Source organism: Myodes glareolus, chromosome 2, assembly GCF_982192425.1.
Source record: "Myodes glareolus chromosome 2, mMyoGla1.1, whole genome shotgun sequence".
Taxonomy (NCBI): domain Eukaryota; kingdom Metazoa; phylum Chordata; class Mammalia; order Rodentia; family Cricetidae; genus Myodes; species Myodes glareolus.
The window spans coordinates 44,277,301-44,297,849 of record NC_142027.1 but is presented as its reverse complement, the minus strand read 5'-3'; the positions used below and the strand labels follow the sequence as shown (position 1 = coordinate 44,297,849).

Genomic DNA, 20,549 nt, shown 5'->3' with positions numbered 1-20,549 from the left:
CACATACATACATTGAAAGTTCAGTCTCATATACACACCACATATGCACAGACATATGATAACAATATCTCCCAGTTTCTCCCTTCGGCATTTTTCTTAAGTGTTCATATCTTTAACACATACACATATATGTGACAAGACAACCTTTGAGTGAAAATTATGATAATAATAGAAATTTATAAAAGTACTTTTTTGCCTTGGAGGCCATTTGAATATGTATTACTGACATATTTTAATTTTCTATGGCTTAAATTCTCAGTTGGGGAAGCTACAGCCGGGAAAGCATCCCGCAGCCTTGCACAGCACATTCCCGGACCAGGTAGTATAGAAGGGATGAAAGGCGCGGCCGGAGGGGTGATGGGAGAGCTGACCCGAGCCCGGATTGCACTTGATGAGCGAGGCCAGAGGCTGGGTGAGCTGGAAGAGAAGACCGCAGGCATGATGACCAGCGCAGAAGCGTTTTCCAAGCATGCACACGAGGTAACTGCCCACGGAAATGCATGCGTCTTCACAGTGCCCACACTGGAAACATCCCAGTCCGGTAGAAGGCAGCCTAGGCAGAGGCACCATGTGACCTGAATCCCTGAAGTACTATAGCCCTCTACTCAGAGAGACAGAAAGAAATCTACATTAAGTTGAGACTCTTTTCATTTGGGGCATAGCATATTGATCCATTCTGATACATTAGGTCTGTGTTTTGTATCACCTGCTTGACAGGTGCACAGAGAGATTCTATGAGTTCCCCAAAATGGGTGAGGGTCCGTAGAGGCTAGAATTCATATCTTTCGTCTCGTCTGTCATTAAACACTGTTTCCCATCCACTGAGTGTGCACAGCTTAAGTATTTGATTTGAGCCCGTCTCACATGGACTTTGTCCACAAAGTAAGAGGTCATGCAGTTCTATTACATTCTGAGACTTAACTGAATTTCCATGATTAACTCAGTATTGATTTGCTGACTAGCATTTTAAAGATGACATCTTTAGATTGCTGTCTTTTTCTTTCCAGTTAATGCTGAAATACAAGGATAAGAAATGGTACCAGTTCTAACCATCAAAAGAAGTTGTGACTGCTTTGAGAATCCATTATTCAGGGAAACCAAATTTATTCCCAGCATCACTATTCAACTGCTAGAAACCAGTTTCTTCTACAAAATGTTCCATTATAGTCCATCCGAAGTTATCATACGGAGGCGTATCAAAGGCAAAGCCGCTGTACACCTTGAAAGCTGGAACCCCGGTTAAAATCCCAAGATAATGGCTGAATTTGTCTTTTCCCCATGTGGAATGGATGCTATCATCTTGGCATGTAATTTGCTAAGAATTTGTGTTTGGAAACTATTGGGGAGTCCTTTTGATTTGAAATTTCCTGTACAAACAAAAGCATTAATGCACTTAATGAAAATCTTTGCATGATAAATTAACATCTTAAGAGGAAAAGAAACAAAAGCATGTTATATCAGAAGAAAAAGGATTTATGGTAAACTACTCTTATGAATTGGGCCACACCTGACAATTTAAAATTCTGCATTAGAAGATAACCCTGCATTTCAAGTGTACCTGCCATACCCATCCGAAAAGGAATCCAAACAAACCCAGAGTTTTTTCTCATCTGAAACCTTCCTTAGTATACTAGGACACTACTGAGTTCTTCTAAGCAAGAGTCTGACTAACGTTTTCCTCCCTCCATAGCGTCGCACACCATCTACAGCTCTCCTTAACCAAGGCTGGCCAGGGTAGCAAAGGATTCCCAGCACTCTTACTCCTGTGTCCGTCACCTGCAGGATGAGTTCCTGGTTTTAGTCATCAACCGAGCAGGGTTGATTCACCTCAAAGCATTTTTTCAGCCTGGTTTATAGTCTTCAGAGCGATAAGTTTGCAGAAGCTAGACTATAGGAATAATGCAGTTAGTTTTGAGAACTGATTTCACAAAGAGTGGAATTTCACATACCCCAATTTCAGTTTCCAAAGCGATATATTTTTAAAGCACCATTTGTATCCTTATCTGCCAGTTACACAGTATATTACTGTTCAACCCGATAGGGTCTACAATCCCAAGGTGCTTATGCAGCCTGACATTCACAGACCAAACTGGTCCTTCTCGTCGATGTGATTCAGTAAAACCTCGGTTAATGTTTTAGGAAAGAGATTCTGAGTTATTACATTTCTGATTGATAAGGGCTTTTATTAGAAAATTGTTTGGGGTTCAACGCTTATTCAAGGAAACTTTATGAAACCTACTGGTATTTTAGCTTGGCCATAGTCATCATTATGAATAACACAAACCCATAGATAATTTAACTAATTAGATTGACAAATTGTCACAGGAATATGTTAGTAAATACCAAACACCTTCTTAAAATCTCTCAAAAGTAAAGACCAGCTCTAGCATGATAAAATAATCTGTTCCAACCCAGCAGAGAAGCGCTACACAGAAAATAATGGCAACTCCTACTCGCTCTATTGAACTTGCTTGGAAGTCAGAACATAGGACTCACCTGACAATGTGTTGCTCCTTTTTAAAACCTTAAATTATGTGGTTGATTTGTTTACTGGCTCTTGGTGGTTTGAGTCCTCGCTGGGTTGCATTGGTGTTTAAAACATAACCATTTCTTCCAAAATGGAAGAAATGGAACCATTTCTTCATAGACAAAATTACCATTTTCATTTTTATACTTTTTGTTTTGAAGTGGTGCTTTCTTTAAATTTTTCTTTGCAATCTTGAAAAGAGAGCAGAGATGGTAAAAGAGCTAGAAAATATACACTAGAGTACCTTTTCTTAGAACCCTTGAATTCTTTTCTTAAAAACATCTCTCCATAAGTCTACCTTCTGCTATAGTATTAGCATAAGAGAACTTGGCTTGGAAATACAGACAATTCACACATTTATGCAGTAAAAATATTGATGGAATTTAAGGCCAGGACCTGGAAAACATTGGCAGCCAAATTGCAACACACAATTTATATTATCTGTTTTAAGAACCCAAATTTCTGATTTTTCTGAATACTTTAACATTTCTACATTATAAAATGATCAAAAAGAATAAAATATTTCTTTTGTTTTGAAATAGTGAAATTCAACCCAATGTAGCATTGAATTCAATGACTATCTCTGAAACTCCCAGGAACTTGCTTTAGAAATACAGCTCAGGGTAGAATGCTTGCCCGCCATGTTCAAAACTCTGGGTTCAATCCTCAACAACACACACACAAATTCACTTGTTCTATAGCAAGAGTTCTCGATAGCAGCGTCATTAGTGCAAGTTTTTGTCTAGCATATTATGGGATGTTAACAGTGCCCTTGACTTCTGCCCTCTAGATGCCATTAGAAACCTGCTAGTAATAACAGTAAAAAGAAAACAATGACAAAATTGTTTCCAGTTGAGAGCTACTATTTTACATCATTTAAAGAGAAAGACTGTGAAATACATAATGTATTTTTTTACAGAAAATAGTATGCAACAAGAGCACATTCTCCTAGCAAGAGAATTCCCACCCAAAATTATGTGTGATTCATACAATAGAGCTCAATTTTGAAGAATCGGTGAACTAACAATTACAGACTACTTCAAAGCACACAGAGAATATATCAAAAAGGGATATCCACAGTGGTTGATAGACATGCTTAAAATTCTGACTTCAACAAATAAATCAAAAAATTTATAAATAGACATCATTTGGAGTAGGTGCTGTGCCATGCTTAAAAAGAATATGTTCTCGTAAATGTTTAAAGCTTACACGTGCTTACAAAATTGTTTGCCAAACCCTTTCTTAATATAAGAGTAATTTATCCCTCAAATCAATGATTAGCAGAATCTAAATTAATGAGGTTTTACTGTATCAAAATTATTTTTATAATTCAAAGAGATAGCAATAACAATAATTTAACCATGGATGTGATTTTTCTCTTTCAGCTTTTCTGTTCTGTTGCATTAACCTTCACACACACGCACACACACACATCACCACCACTACCACCACCACCATTTTGCCATCATGGCTATCCTAGGGAAATTAGTAGTGTTATACATTTAATCTTCTGCAGTTTCTCATCTCTCTTCCGTCTTGGATAGTAAGGAAAACCATCCTCAGAACTTTAATAGTGCTGCAGAAGGTGACCCTGAGTCTTGGTTACCATCTGATTACATTGTGTCTAAGAAGCAGCATCCGAAGATAAGGCTTGCAAAGCACCCTCTGCACAAGGTGACTTTACCTCCCATCCTTCCTCGACAGAAAAGCCCTTAGTGTTCCAGCAGAAAATGGGCCTTTCATTCTATTCGCCAATAATATCATAGAAGATGTACGTGTTTCCCTGGTTCTCACAGTAACGTAAGCAATGATCCTGTTATGAAACCATCCACTTGTCCTGGGGCTTGGGTGGAGGGTGATCTCACTTATTTCAATCCCCTGAAAAAGTTGTGTTTCTGACTTTGCTTCTATACTTCCCTGAGTTCCCAACTTAGCACTCAGTCACCGTGGGGGCCATTGTGTGTCGTACGAGAGTAACTTCAGTGACAAACTGAGACGGTGTCCAGCAACTCCATCCTAGAAACATTTCTCTAACCCAAAATCTAGGTCTCTAACCTTAAAAAATTTAAAAAGACCTTAAACAATGAGGTTCACTTTTATATGATTCAACAGTACTATTTTAAAGGTATCATTTACTCATTATCTGTGCCAGTTTGAAAAAATAAAAGGTAAGATTAGGCCCAAGATTGGTTGAAAATTAAGGTGGGTTCTTTGAGATACTTAGCTCTCAGGCATTTGGATAGAGTAATAAGATGAAGCTAGCTGGAAAGGAAAACTATTAGGATATTCTTTGCCCTACAAGCGTCCCTGACCACACTGGTTCACAGAGTACAGTGACAAAGAAAGCCAGCATGTCAGATGCAGTCTTACTCTCTGTGTGTTAGGAAAAATACCAGCTTCACAGCTTCTTCACCTCCTGTCTCTCAGCCTCATCTTAGGTGGTAGCATTGTGTATGCACACTAATCAGAGTGCCTGAGATAACTGTCACCAACGTAGGTTGAGCATTGTCTCTCATATGAGAGATTCTAGGAAGCAAGACAGCTAAATCATTTAGTATTCCTATCTACAGGCCGCGTAGCCCTGGATGTAAGAAAAAAGAAAGGTCTCTAGACACTGGGGAGAAGGTGCAGCGTGAGGGGGTGGTGTCGGGAAGGCTATGAGAGTCTGAGGGAAGTGAGGTTTTGATTTGACCACAGCACAGGCAAAGGCCTATGTTTGTTTCTTTTTTTGGCTTGTAACTTTGGTTTGTATTTTTTAAGTATAGCTTTGGCTGTACATAACAATCTCTTGAGATTTTTTAATTCCCAATGATTTAAAAATGTCTTAGACTTGGAACAGAACATCAGTATTTTTGAGAGCCCTAAAAGTGGGTCTATGTCCAGCCAAAGTTGCTAAGCACTGTTCTATGACCAACTAAGAAAGATTCTTGCCTTCCTGGGCTGATTATTTAGCCCCTTTTAAGGGTTCAGGAAAGGCAGAATGTAAGAGACACAGCCTTGTCTTGATTGGCATTTATTCTGTGCCTCTCACAGAACAAAAGTGAGCGCACATTTCTAGCCAGGCAGCGCCACTAATTCTTTGTATCTCTATAATATTATTCTTTGTGACTTGATCTTTAGTTATTTTAAGTCAACATTGTAAGTTTTGACTGTCTTTTACATAAGATACCAGGAATATCACCATAAGTTCAGTGGTACATAAAGCTTAGTGGTAAAATTATTTCTCAATATCTGGACAATGAAAATTCTCAAAATTATCACAAACTACATCAGCTCCAAGTTTATTACGCACCCTTCTTCTGGAGCAGACATAGTGAATGGCCCTGCTCGGCTGTGGGCATCTTACTGAATCTGATCTCAGCAAACAGAGAGGATTGTTTGATTGTTGTCTCAACAGCAGGGCTGCTTGATTTATTGGGAATGTGAGTGCAGGGAAAGTCACCTTCTGAACACCAGGGCCCTGAAAACGTGTTCACACCACGGAGAGGATGGGTCCAGCCAGGGGAAGGCAGCCAATGGAAGGCAAGGACACACAGAAATTGTTCTGACCGCTCTCCCCTTGTACCACGCCCCCTCCTGTCTCGGCCCACCCTTCTCAACTGCAAAGCCAGAAGATACACTAGGTGGTGGTTTGGGATAGTTGTACACAGGTTCAAAATCTCTAATAACCTATAATTTTTAGTACTTAATTATGTGATGTTTTATTCTAGGAAATAAGAGACAGACAACACCATTGATGTATCTTTCTTTCATCTTCAGAATTTTTGCATCTTTTCAAAAAAATGACAAATTACTATTTTTCTGTTGCATTCAGCAATTGTGACTATACCTAAAATTCTTGTAGTCTGTAGAGATATCAATAAAATTGTATATGTTTGTACATAGATGCTCTCTTATGTCATGATGTCATGTACTGTCAATTTTTGCCAAGATTAAATGTATAGAGGTAAAGCCCTCATTTGCAAACTGTGAACTATGGTTTTACCAAGAATGAATGTTTTTAAAAGACATGGAGGGGATGGGAGAACATATTCATTTGAGCAAAAGAGGAAACAAAATCCAAGTTCCTGAAATATATAAATTCTATTACAGTTAATTGATTGAAAGGGTTAGAAACATCCATTCAAAATTTCTATCAAATTGGTGACATATTGAAAATTTTAGTGAAAATTTTCATTTTAGTGAAAATTTAAAGATAACTTGCAAGGCTATTGACTGAACTGTACTTGTCATGGAATGAAAGTTGGAGGAAATTTATTAATAGTACCCATAAGACACTGCTGTGGTCCAGTGGCTTAAGGGCTCCTTAGGCCTTGACTTCCTTCTTCAGTGCAAGTAGAAAAACAAATTTGTTGTGAGTTTATACTACCATCTAGTGGTCATGGTCAGCATTTTCAGATCCATTTGGGTTTTGCCAACTTAGTTAATTCCCCCTCTGGGATTTTCTTTAGATATATACCGGAGGCCTAAGCCAGCCTACCTCATCCTTCCACGTTCTAATTATCTTAGGGAAATCCATCCTTCACCACAAGCTTTCTCCTACAGTTGGATCTATATAAAATTGAAAAAATAACAGCTAGCCTAGGCTAAAAAGTAATTTTGCGTAAAAGGACAAATATATAGATCCTTTAAGACATAAACACTAATCTCAATTTCAGATTTTCCCCAGAAGGACCAGTTTATCTCATGTCTAATTACAGCGACTCAAGCCCACAGCCCTGCATTCAACACTCTCTTTTGCTTCCTTCCTCCCTCCTTTATCTCTCCTTCCTTCAGTCCCCTTCCTTTCCTGCCAGAGCACAGGAGCAGGCGAGCAGCAGAGGGGCCTCACATACAGGCTGATCTCGCTGGAGCAGGGTGAGAGGAGCAGTCACAGAAAAGCGGAGCTGGGGTGAGGAGGTGGCAGGTGAGACTTAGGTGGACAGTGACTGTGTGATTTGAGGCGGTCTTTGGAGCCGGGCAGAAGACAACCCCTTTGGCTCAGCAGAGTGGCTCAATTCAAGGAATTGAGCATTGAAATAAATTCACTGAGGATATAAGAGCCAAGCTTCCTACTTAATGGAAACTGCAGAAGGGTGTACAATTAAAAGAGAAAACTAGAATAGTTATAAATTTTGGTTTGTATAGGTAACTGAAGTTCATAACTTTTATATTTCAAAATGGGTAAAAGAGAGCATTTTTACCAAGAACAGTAGCCGAGAAATGATCAGCACAGCCTGGTCTCGTCATCCCATAATGCATAAGTGCACAAAACTATCAAAGTATTCCCTATCAATACGTAATTACTATTTATCCATTAAAAATAATAAAACTTCTTAAAGAAAGAAAAGTAGAAAGAACTTGGCCATGTCAATTAGAATTGGAGTTACGAGCGTGCACTTCACTTTTGTGCATAGCTATACAATTGTAACTTTATAAATAGTTATATACATAGATACACTTAAGTATGCATAGATACTGAGGTGTGCGCATGTTGTACAGAAATATTTTCCAATTCCGAACACAGAAAAGACTAGAAAGATGCACAAGTAATGCTGGATTTTGATTTCCAAATTTTCTTCCCCTCTGAATGAGCTCGAGAATCTTGATTTCTAGTCTGGTATATACTCTGTATCAGAAAATAAAATATTCAGAGAAAGATGGCTACATGTCAGAAAGCACAAGACAGCTTGAATGAGTGTGCACAGGCCAAGTGAGGGATACTTTAACCAGGAAACAAGCATAATAATTGAATACAACAGAAACCCATGGATTCATAGTGATATAAATTAATATGAAGGAGAGAAAGTTATTCCTTGCAATATCATGTCTGCCATTAAATGTAAATGGAGTTTGAAAATTGCTGTTAGATAATTATTATTCTAATATTTTGGGGATTAAATATCAGTCAGTGGTCAAACTAATGCGTCCAAGGAGGATGTTGGTATAGGATGATTTACATCATCTCCCAGTGTCTTCAAAGAATTGTCTAATGTTTAAAAACTCACATTCAAAAACATGGCAGATACCATATTTGTTATCGAGGGATCAGAGTCCTCCAACCAGTAATGGGAGAAACCAGTGCCATGTACTGAAAGGAGCACAGCTGCCCTGCCAGAGCACACAAGCCGGGGCTAGCCTGTGGAAGCAGTAGACAGAGCTAAGCCGAGTGACGTTCTATAAATGGTTGCCCCCTAAGAACTGCGATGTGATGAAAGACAAGAAAAGACGAATGTTTCAGATCTAGGAGGTCAGAAACCACGACAACTGCATGCAATCCATGATCTGAGACATCTTACCCTAAATGTCATGGCATAAATGGAACAATTATCAAAACTCGAGTGTGGTTTTCCCACTTGACTACAATTCTTTGTACCATTCTTGAAACTTTTATTTAGATTTGAGCTTATTTCAAAATAAAATTATAGAAATAAAAATATTTTCCATTTTGTTGTATTATTTGCAATTCAGTAGTATTAGCTTGTGTATTTCAGAGCAAATGGATTCCTGTTTATGTTGAAAGAGAGGACTTTGGGAGTTGTTTAGGAATCCAGTCACTGAAATAATTTAATTTTTTTTTCATTTTCACTGTGCCTCTGCCTCTCTGTTGCTAGGAGTAAAGCCACTACCATGCTATTGTTATCTTAATGGCTGCAGCTCTGACTAGGAGGAGATGTAGTTTTAATTTGTCCTAAACTGCCATTTCTCTACCGTCTAGTGGGGCTGAACGTTTTCATATGATTGTTACTATTTGAATGTAATCTTTGGGGAACTTCCTGGTCATTCCGTTAGCACCTTTATTGGTAGAGTGGATTGGTTGCTAGTCTCTCTATTGGAGTTCTTTCACTCTTCCAGACATCAGCCCTCCGTAGACGGTGATGTGTGCTATTTCTCTGATTTGAAGCCACCCCTCCCAGCCGAGGGCAGAAGGCTCAGAACACTTAGGGCGTAAGTGGAATTTCCCAGCCTCAGGAAGCTCCTGAAAGCTGTGAGACTCCTCCCCGAGGCCAAGGGTTGACAAGCTGGAGCAGTTGCTAAGGAGGAGATGTGTTGACCAGTTGAGCTACCTGCAAGTTGTTCAGGGAACTCCAGGCTTCCGAGCTCACTGTCCTGGACTTTCCACGATGCGGCTGCCTCTGAGTCATTCAAGCTGCTGTAAGTGACCCCCCTGCTGATCAGTAAGCTGGACATGGGCACAGCCATTCCTCTCTGTGTGCCACCAGTGCCCTATCTTTGGTAAATCGATATTTATTCAGACAGTCAACAGAGCATGTTGCGGTGGTTTGAATGAAAATTTTTCCTAGAGTCTCAGCTACTACTCCAGAGTCATACATGTGGCACCATGCTCCCATCCACAATGGCAATGGACCAAACCTTTGAAACTGTAAGTAAGGCCCCAATTAAATGTTTTTGCCTTGGCCGTGGTGTCTTTTCACAGCAATAGAATAGTGACTAAGACAATGTGTATAACTGAAAAATTTTCTCCCAAACTGTGATCTATCACAGTTTTTTTTTTATTTGCTGTGTGTATCACTATGGAGAAGCTTTTGTATCCTGTGTCATCCTCCTTGTTGTGTGTAGACAGTGACTAGACTCCTCTTCATAAAATCCTTGTCTGCACATAGAGCTTGAAACATTTCCTCTTCCTTTAACAATGTCAGAGATTCAGATTTTACATTAATGTCTTTGATTTTAAATTGCCCTCTTTTCCCATTTATCTATTTTATGTGTATGAGTGTTTTGCCTGTGCGTGCATGCATGAGCATGTGTGTGTGTCTATGTACGTGTATCTGCATGCCCATGGATAGTTGAGAGCCACCATGTAGGTGCTGGGAACTGATCCTGTGCCCTCTGCAAGAAACTCAAGGGCTCTTAATGACTGAACCATCTCTCCAAATCCAAGAAATGGCTTTTATAGAGGATGAGAATATGGGGTTTAATTTCATTCTTCTACATGTAGACATACAATTTTCCAGCACCATTTGTTAAAGAGACTGGTTTTGTTTGTTTGTTTGTTTGTTTCTCCAATGTATAGTTTTTCCACCTTCATTGATCTTCTTATACTAAGACTTGGGGAGATGGCTCAGTGGTTAAGAGCACAGGCTGCTCTTCCAGAGGTCCTGAGTTCAATTCTCAGCAAGCATATAGTGGCTCACAACCATGTGTAATGAGATCTAGTGCCCTCTTCTGTCATGCAGACACACATGCAGGCAGAACACTGTATGTAATAAATAAAACTTTAAAGAAAAAGACTTGGCCTATATCATTAGTACATTATCTATTTTATAGCTGCTGAAAAGAATGTGCTTCCTCCAGTGTTTGGTAAGCAAGTCCTGTAGTCTGTTAGGTCCATGTGACATAGAATGTCATTTAACTCAGATATCTCTGGTCTTGTCGGCTGATGTGTCGATCAGTAAGAGCAATGTGCTGGAGTCACCCACCGTTATTGTGTTATGGTTGCTCTGCATCTTTGCTTTTCGTTATATTTGTTTTATAAAATTAGTTGTAACTGTTTTGTTGTATTTATGTCTGAAGGATTAGCTCACTTTACTTGCTTGAACTGCCTTAATAGTCATAAATTCTTTTGACCGTTTTTATTGTAAAGTTTCTCTTCTATGACAGTTAATTCTGCTTGGTATAGGGGCCTTGTCTGGTGGTTGTGGTCATTCAGAGTTTAAATCACTCCAAGCCCTTCTGGATTTTATAATTTCTGTTGAGAAGTCAGCTGAGATTCAGATAAGTCTGCCTGTCCTTGTGACATGGTGCTTCTCTCTTGAGAAGTCTGCTGTGATTCAGATGGGCCTGCCTGTCTGTGTGACATGGTGCTCTGCCTGTCTGTGTGACATGGTGTTTCTCTCTTGAGAGGTCAGCTGAGATTCAGATGGGCCTGCCTGTCTGTGTGACATGGTATTTCTCTCTTGAGAGGTCAGCTGAGATTCAGATGGGCCTGCCTGTCTGTGTGACATGGTGTTTCTCTCTTGAGAAGTCAGCTGAGAATCAGATGGGTCCGCCTGTCTGTGTGACAGGGTGCTACTTTCTTGCAGATTCCCATATCTTTCCTTTGTCCTGAATACTTATTGCTTTGAGTATAATGCAGTGTGGGTTATTTCCTGGTCTTGTCTGTTTTCTGCCTGTCCCTCTGTACCTTGATAGATCTCTTTTGCCCTAGATTTATGTTACTGAAAAGGTGTTCTATCATGGACTGGAGAGATGGGTCAGTGATTAAGATCTCTTCCAGAAGGTCATAGTTGGATCCTCGGCACCCATTTCAGGTGACTCACAACTACCTACAACGTTAGTTCCAGAGCAATCCCAAGTCTCTGGCCTCCGACATAAGACAGAGACATATTCATAATTAAAAATCATGAAATTCAATCTTTTTAGGAAGATAAAAGGTAAAAGATCTTTTTAAAAAGATAAAATCCTCCTCTTTCTAATCCCACAATTCATGTGTTCTTTTCTTGATATCCCAGACGTTTTACCTTGATAAAGTATCCTGACCACAGTTACTAAGATTTCTGTTTGACTTCAAGTTCTAATATTCTGTCCCCATCTTAATCCAGCCTGTTGGTAAGAGTTCCCATGGATCTTATTTGACTTATTGAAATATTCATTTCCAGTATTTCAAGGGTTTTTTCTCGGTATTTTGCTTTATTGAAGTTCTCTCTCATGTCCTGTGTTGACTCCCTTACTTCATGTGGGAAGGACATTAGACATGTTCTTATCCCAGAGGACAACTGAATGAAAGCCCTGCACTAACGTGACTCATGGGAAGGGAGGTCCATCACAAGCTGGCCGTGGAACTTGGCAGTGGGGTTCATATGTTGCCACCTTTACAGGCATGAAGCATGCAGCATGGAGTGTTCATGGATTTTCCTCCATGATTTAAGAGAGCCACTGAGGCCAGGCAGCATATGACAGGGTGGTCTCTACATGAAGGTCCTTGGAAGGCAGGAGGCTGAGAGGCCATTACATAAAGGTGTTGGAAGCGAAGCCTGTGTTACAGTAGACACCTCAAGATGTTGGAAATGCCAAAGCCGCGGGGTATCTGCCAAGGCGAATTGCATACAGGGAATGAAATCAGCCTGAGAGAAAATTGTGCCAGGCAACTGAGCTGGAAGGGTGGAGCTATGCAGGCCCTTTGACAGGACATGAGCTGCAGGATGTGTTAGAACTGCTGGATCTGGTCTTGCTTGTTCTAGTACCTCCTCACCATGTGTGCCCTTTGGAATGGTAATGGGTCATCCATGCCACCGTGTGTTGCAAGCAAGTAATCAACTTTTTTTTTGTAAGGGGTTACCAATTATGAGATTGCCTGGAGTCTCAGAAAAGACCTTGGGTTTTTAGACAGTGTTAAACTCTGGGAACTTTTGAAGTAGAACTACATGCATTTTACATTATGGTATTACCATGAGTCTGTTGCCAGGACGTGGGATGTAGTGGTTTGGATGTGAAATGTCCCTCATGATCTCAGGAATCTGAGTGGGTGGCATTGTTTGGGGAGGTTTAGCCTTCCTGAGGAAGTTCATACTGAGGGCAGACTTTGAAGTTAAAAAGCCCTGTCTATTTCCAGTTTGTTCTCTCTGCATCATGCTCGAAGTTCAAGATGGGAGCTCTTAGCTTCCCGTTCCTGCCATCAGGCCTGCTGATTGCTGCCCCGCCGCCATCTACTGTTATGGGTTCATCCTGTGGATACATGAGCCCAAAATAAATGCTCTATGCAACATAATGAGTTTAGACAAAATGAGTGTTGCTAGTTCGATGTTTTCATCTAAACATTGCTTAGTGCTGCAACATTTATTTATGTGCCTGTGGCTTGCTATCTGCCCATGAATGATGGAGTCATCCTCTCTCTCTCTCTCTCTCTCTCTCTCTCTCTCTCTCTCTCTCTCTCTCTCTCTCTCTCTCTCTTTCTCACCCATGCCTGCCTGCTGCCTTTTGTACTGTGAGCTATTTTCTCAACTTTATGGGGAATTTACTTAATTTCATTTTTTAATTCGAGAATTTCATACTTGCATACACTATGTTCTGATCAAATCTGTCACCCCTCCTCCCATTCTCTCCTTTCCAGTTCCTTCTCATCCCCACCATCATTTTTCCCTCTCAGTTTCATGGGCTTTTTTGTTTTGTTTTTGAGCCAAGGTCTCTGTTTCCCTAGGCTAGCCCGAAAACCCTGATCCTTCTGCTCCTACCTCCCGCTGCCTAATATTTTTTAATTGTTATTTTATGTCTGTCCTACATGTATGTCTGTGTACTGCCTGCATACTTGGTGTCTGCAAAGGGTAGAAGAGGACCCTGAATTCCGCTGGAACTGAAGTTACAGACAGTTGTGAATATGTGTTTTTGAAAAATGTACTGAGTCCACCTGCTGTGCATGTGCAGAGCCTTGTACTGGAGTTCAGGGAGCCGCAGGGGCTGAACCTTGCAGAAAATTGTGAGTCATTCTTTTTAATGCATTTGTATTATGCTGTGGAGTCATATCGTTTTACTAATAGCAGGCATTGAGATATGTTCCTATCTTTTGGTACCACGCATGTGCTTACATGTGTTTATACATACATGTGTGTAGGTACAAGTGTAGGGAGGAGCCAAGTGTGGTTTTGGAATGGGGCTACCTGCTTTAGCCTTTTAATTGTTGTTGCTAGCTGGATTTCCCGCTTTACCCATCATGCTTAGGAGCACTGCTGCTTTCATCGCTGACTTCTCTTCAACTTTCATCTTTTTACTTTATGACAACACAAAACACGAAGATGATATTTTAAATAGGATTTTCTAATTACAAGCAACTTATTTATGTGTAACTGGACCTTTAATTCCGTATCTATAACTTTCTGTCAATTTTGGCTATTTGGGTACATAGTCATGACACAGGGCCCCTGAAGAAGGGGGGTGGGCCTCTCTACTCCCCCTTCAATATTTGATGTTGGATACTAGGACTGATGATAGCACCCAGACACTAAGGGAGATTAAAACTTTTATTCATGCACACATATGAGGCCTTCTAGGGAACAGAGAAGGCGAGAAAACAGAGGCTGACTTAAGTGTTTACTGTGTGTTGGTATTAGCAGGAGGGCCTTAATCGATTTGAAATTTGTCAAGGAACCAAAGAAGGTGAACTCTAGGCTTTCTTCTCAGGTCACCCTGATGTAGATTAAACTGGAATAAAGATGAAAATTTGTGCTCAAATATCAAAAATAGAATGCAGTTCTTTAGTACAAGTCATTTGTCTATTATTGAGTTTTTCATTATGAGTGGAAATTAAATAGTTTAATTTTGCAAAATAATTTTTGTTTTAGATGTGTGTGTTTAACACATTAACTGTATATAATGGGATTCACTGGTTCCTATGCATGCAGATACTGTGCATTGGTTTATCTAGCCCCTTTCTATAACCTTGCTCTCCACCCTCTGGTCATTCTCCTAGTCCCTGACATTCACTTTTCCACTGGAGGCCAGCTCTTTGTTTTTAAATTCCCACACGTGAGAAAAAGCATGGAACACTTGTCTTTCTGTGTCTGGCTTTCTGTTGTCTTTAACACAATGCCCTTCTATCAACTTTGCAAGTGACAGTTCATTTTTTAAAGCTCAACAAGACTCTGTGGTGTCTGTCTCTATATCTGTTATTCTGTTGATGCTGCCTGAGGTGAGTCCCTCTTAGCTAGAGTTAAGCTTGCCATAAAGACGAGTAGGCAGGAAACTGGCTCCGTACCCTTTGGATACGTGCCCAAAGATAGCTTGGTGCATAGCAGTTCCAGGTTCAGGTTTCTCGGGACTTTCCACTTGCTTTCAAATAAAGCTGCACAAACTTACAATCTCACTGAGTGTGTGTTCGTTTTCATCTGCACGTTAGCAGCGTATTTGCTGTTTGGAGTTTGTTTTTATAACAGGCATTGTAGTTTGTATGAGCTGGGAACTCACTGTATTTTAGTTTTCATTTTCTTGATGACTGATAGCATTGAACTTGTCTTTCACATACTGACAGACCAGACACATTTTTTTTATTGAAATGTTTGTTTTTAGTTCATTTGCCCATTTTTAAATGAGCATACTTGGTTTATCTTTCGGTTCATTATATGTTCTAGGCAGTAAATAATCTCACGGATGAAGAGCCAGTGAGGTTGTTCACCCTGTTGTTTGCTTTGCTGCGCAGGTTTCCAGTTCGATGCAGTCACACTTGTTAGTCTTTAGTTTCATCTCCCGTGTTTGGGATCCTGTTTAGAAAGCCATTACCCCTATCAACACCTTGCAGTTTCCCGTTTCCCCAGTATAGTTTCAGAGCTTCAGGTCTTACGGCCTTTGATCTGTTTGGGGTTGATTTTTATACTCACTGAGTGATAGGTGTCAAGTTTCAATATTCCTTGTGTAGATATCCAGTTTCCCAAGCAGAGCATATTAATGAGGTTGTCCCCCCGCCCCCAATGTCTGTTTGGTATCTTTGTCAAAACTTGCAATGTAGGCTCATGGATTTGTCTTTTGGTTTCCTGTTCTATTTCCTCAGTCTGTGTCTCTGTTTTTATGTCAGTACCATACTGTTTTGGTTACTGTGGCTCTGCAGTATGTCTTGAAATCAAGTGTCATGATACTTTTAACTTTGGACTTTTTGCATCGATTCATTTGTTCTTTGACAATTTCACACAGGTATATAATGTATGGTGGTCACTCTCTACCCCACACCCTCTGTTCTCTCTTTCCTAGCACTGCAGAGTTCCCCTCCTCCATCCCTTCCAGTCCCTTCCTAATCCCTGACTTTTGGTGTTTTGTGAGACATTTAGCTTAAGCAGGGCCCTCTGTGTGAACACTGGGTAAGAATTGTTCTTCAGAGCCTGGAGGAGTCACCAATGAGTACACAGCTGAAGGCGATGGTTCTTCCTCTCCCCGAATCTATCAGTAACAAGTATTTCCAGGCTGAAGGCCAGGGCCAGAGTCCCTCTTTCATACAGACCGGCTGATGGTCTGATGTGGGCATCCACAACTGCCCTGAGTTTAGGATCACAATGACGGTCTTCCTTAGGTGACATTTTGTAGCCCTTCTCCCCGTCTTCTGTGTCTCATGTCTTTCCTTCTCTCTTCAAAGGGTCCTGAAACTTAGAAAGGTTTAGGGATGAACTCTCAGCCATTACCCACTCCAGCGGATGAGCTTTTGTATTCACCTTACTCAGGGCAGTTCCACATTGATGTCTCGAGATCGCTTTGGCTCTCTGTGCTTCTAAAACAGAAAAAGCTTTCAGAGTTGCTTTTTCTAAATTTGTGATGAGCATCATTGGTATTTAGGAGACTACACTGAAGTCACAGACTGCTTATGGTAATAGTGATTCTTTCAACCTAAGAACACGTAATGCTTTTCTACCTCTTAGGATCTTCAGTGTCTTTCTTCAGGCTTTTATAACTTTTGTTTCCAAGGTCTTTCACTTCTTCAGCATTTTATTCTTAAGGTGTGTGCACACATATATGTGTGCGTGTTTTGAGGATAGGATTACTTCTCTGATTTCTCCGCAAATTATCAGTATGTAGAAAACCAACTGATTGCTGTTGTTTCTGCAGCCATGAGAGGTAAACCGCAGAGCTCAACAAACCCACATACAAATTTATTAGGGAAAGGCAGGGATAGTGGAAGTCTCACTGCTGTGCTTTCAGTAGCCTTCTCTCTGCTGCTGTGCCTCTGCTGTGCCGCTACCGTGCTGCCTCTGTGCCTCCTCGCGGCTATCAGCAGCCCTCTCCCTGTGCCTCTGGTGTGAATATGCTGTTCTGCTGCTGTGCCCCCGGTGTTTCGCCTCACTACTTGCTGTCAGCAGCCTACTGGAGGGCCTAAAACACAATCTCTACAGTGAGACAGCCCTGGTGGAGAGGACAGAAGAGGGGACAGGTGTTGAGAACACTGCTGTGAAGGCTGCAGCTCCGATGCACTGAGACTGCGCCTGCGCGGGGGCAGGGGTACAGGGCACTGTCAGCCCAAATGTACGATGCAGGAATCCTAACAATTGCCAGCTGATGTGGGAAAATTTCATTTAAAACTATATGTATATACATAGACATACGTATTATATGTAATTTTGGGTAAATAAGCAATATGATTCCTTATGACTTTTTTAGGCACTTTATTATTATTAATTAAATTTATTCATTTACTTTACATCCTGATTGAAGCTTCCCCTCTATCCTCTCCTCCCATCCCCTCCATCCACTCCACTCTTCCTCAGCCTCCTTTAGAAAGGGGCAGTCCTCCCATGGGTGCCAACAAAGCATGGCCTATCAAGTTGAAGTAGAACTAAGCTCCTCTCCTTGTATTAAGGCTGAGCAAGGCAACCCAGTATGAGGAATAGGTTCCTGGAATCCAGCCAAAGTGTTAGGGACAAGACCTGCTTTCACCAAGTAGGGGAAGGAGTCCAAAAGTAGATCAAGCTACACAAGTGTCACACATACGTAGAGGACCTAGGTGGGTCCCATGCAGGCTCCCCAGCTGTTGGTTCAGAGTCTGTGAGCTCCTATCAGCTCAGGTTAGTTGTTTCTGTGGGTTTCCTTAGGATGACCTTGACATCCCCAGCCCCCATCCTTCTCCCCACACTCCCGTTCTTAAAATTCTTCCTCCCTCTCTTCAACCAGATTTCCTAAGCTAGGCCCAGAGATCTCTGCATCTGTTTTTCTCAGCCACTAGATGAAGGCTCTCTGGTGACAATTAAGCTAGTCATCAATCTAACTATAGAAGGCCAGTTCAGGCACCCTCTCCACCATTGCTAGGAGTTTTAGCTGTAGTCATCCTTGTAGATTCGTGGGAGTTTCCCTTGTACCTGGTTTCTACCTGATCCCAAAATGCTATCCTCCCCCTTCATCAAGACATCTCTTTCATTACTCTCTCCTTCCATCCACCCCCCAACCTGATCCCTCATGTCCCATCCCCATAGGCTGCCAGTCTACCAAGGAAATCTCTTCTATTTCCTCTTCCTAGGGAGATCCATGCATCTCTGTGCTGTGGAACAATGGTCTGTACCCTGTTACTTGTATTTTAAATAAACACTGATTGGCCAATAGCCAGGCAGGAAGTATAGGTGGGGCAACGAGAATTCTGGGAAGAGGGAAGTTTCAGTCTGCAGTCGTCACCCAGACACAGAGCAAGCAAGATGTGACTACCTCACTGAAAAAGGTACTAAGCCACGTGGCTAACACAAATAAGTATTAAGGGGTAATATAAGTCATAAGAGTTAATAAGAAGTCTGAGCTACTAGGCCAATCAGTTTATAATTATTGTAGACCTCTGTGTGTTTCTTTGGGACTGGACGGCTGCAGGACCAGGTGGGACAGAAAAGCCTGGTCAACAGATGTGGAACCTGGTGGGACAGAAATCTCAGTCCCCCTTTGGACCCTTCTTGTTACCTAGTCTCTCTGGAGCTGTGCCTCCAGATTTCCTGATGTCATTATTTTAAACAGCTGAGAAGTACTCCATTGGATAAATGTACCACATTTTCTTTGTCCATTCCTTGGTTGAGGGGTATCCAGGTTGTTTCCAGGTTCTGACTATTACAAATGAACATAGCTGAGCAAGTGTCCTTGTGGTATGATTGCACATCCTTTGGGTATATGCCTAAAATTGGTACTGCTGGGTCTTGTGGTAGATTGATACCCAATTTTCTGATAAACTTCCATATTGATTTCCAAAGTGGCTGTACAAGTTTGCACTCCTATCAGCAGTGGAGGAGTGTTCCCTTGCTCTACATCCTCACCAGCATGAACTGTCACTTGTGTTATTGATCTTACCCATTCTGACACGTGTAAGATGGAATCTAAGAGACATTTTGATTTACATTTCTCTGATGACTAAGGATATTGAACATTTCTTTAAATGTATCTTGACTATTTGAGAATCTTCTGTTGAGAATTTGGTTTAGATGTGTACCCTATTTTTTAATTGGATTATTTGGTGTGTTAATGTCTAGTTTCTTGAGTTCTTTTTATATCTTGGTGATCGGTCCTCTGTTTTCAGATGCTGTTATTTTACCTCCCTCCTTCTCCCAGTTAACCACACCTCCTTGTTTTTCACATTTCTGTTCAAACTACTTTAATCCTGTTATTTCCCTCTTTATCACACACACACACACATACTCACACCAGGGTTCCTATTTGCTTCCTTGGCTCCCGTGGCTACTCTAGGTTAGAGACTCACATCCATTGCATTATGGGCCACAGATAAATGAGAATATGTTTGTCTTTAAAGAACTAGATTGTCTCAATGCAATCTTTTCTTGTACCATCCAAATGCCAGCAGACGTCATGTCTTTTTAAAGTTGCATAGTATTTCATAGTATATTACATAGCATATAATCATCAGTTGAAGGGCATTTGTTTCCATCTCCTAACTATTGTTAGTAGAGCAGTAATGAACACAGCTGAGTATATACCTACATAGTATAGTGGGATGCCAAGTCCTTTGGGCAAGGAGTAGTATGACTGGGCCATGTGGTAGGTTTATTTTTAGCATTTCCAGAGGGGCTGGACCAGTCTACAATCCCATCAACAGTGAGTGAGGGTCCCCTTTCCCCAGATCAGTTGTTTTGTTGCTCTTTGCCATTCTGATTAGGGTAAGATAAGCCTTAAACTTGTTTTGATTTGCATTTCCCTTGCTGTACTGGTGATCATTTTTTTGAGATATATCTTAGCCATTTTTAGTTCTTCTTTTGAGAACTCTCTGTTTAGATCACAAGCGCATTTTTTTTAATGGATCATTTGGTTTTTTAGTTTTCTTTATACATTTTGGGTATTAATCCTCTGTCAGATGTGTAGGTGGCAGAGTCTCTCCCATTCTATAGACTTCTTCACCCGGCTGATTGTGTGTGTGTGTGTGCACGCGCGCGCATGTGCGTGTACACCTCAAGGGATAAAGCAGTTCCTGGAAGTACCTGGCTATAATCCCATCATTTAAGAGCAGAGTAGTCAGGACAGAGTTTGAGGCCATCTTCTTCCCCCTCGCCCCTCCCTATACATATTCATCCAACTTTGTCTAATGAAGCAAGTATCTCTCTCTCTCTCTCTTTTTTTTCTGGTGAATGGGCAG

At 40.9% G+C, this 20,549-nt stretch overlaps 1 protein-coding gene across 10 annotated transcripts in view; it reads left to right on the top strand.

The window, feature by feature from the left end:
- Positions 1 to 6,411, top strand: part of Stxbp5l (syntaxin binding protein 5L) — a 242,937-nt gene extending 236,526 nt beyond the window's left edge. For all 10 annotated transcript variants that reach the window (XM_087899973.1, XM_087899960.1, XM_087899957.1 and 7 more), the window contains 2 exons: positions 260 to 480; positions 1,008 to 6,411. In XM_087899973.1, coding sequence (XP_087756099.1) covers positions 260 to 480; positions 1,008 to 1,049 — 263 coding nt within the window. In that variant the 3' untranslated portion in view covers positions 1,050 to 6,411. The remainder of the gene's footprint in view (positions 1 to 259; positions 481 to 1,007) is intronic.
- The last annotated feature ends 14,138 nt before the right edge of the window (positions 6,412 to 20,549 follow it).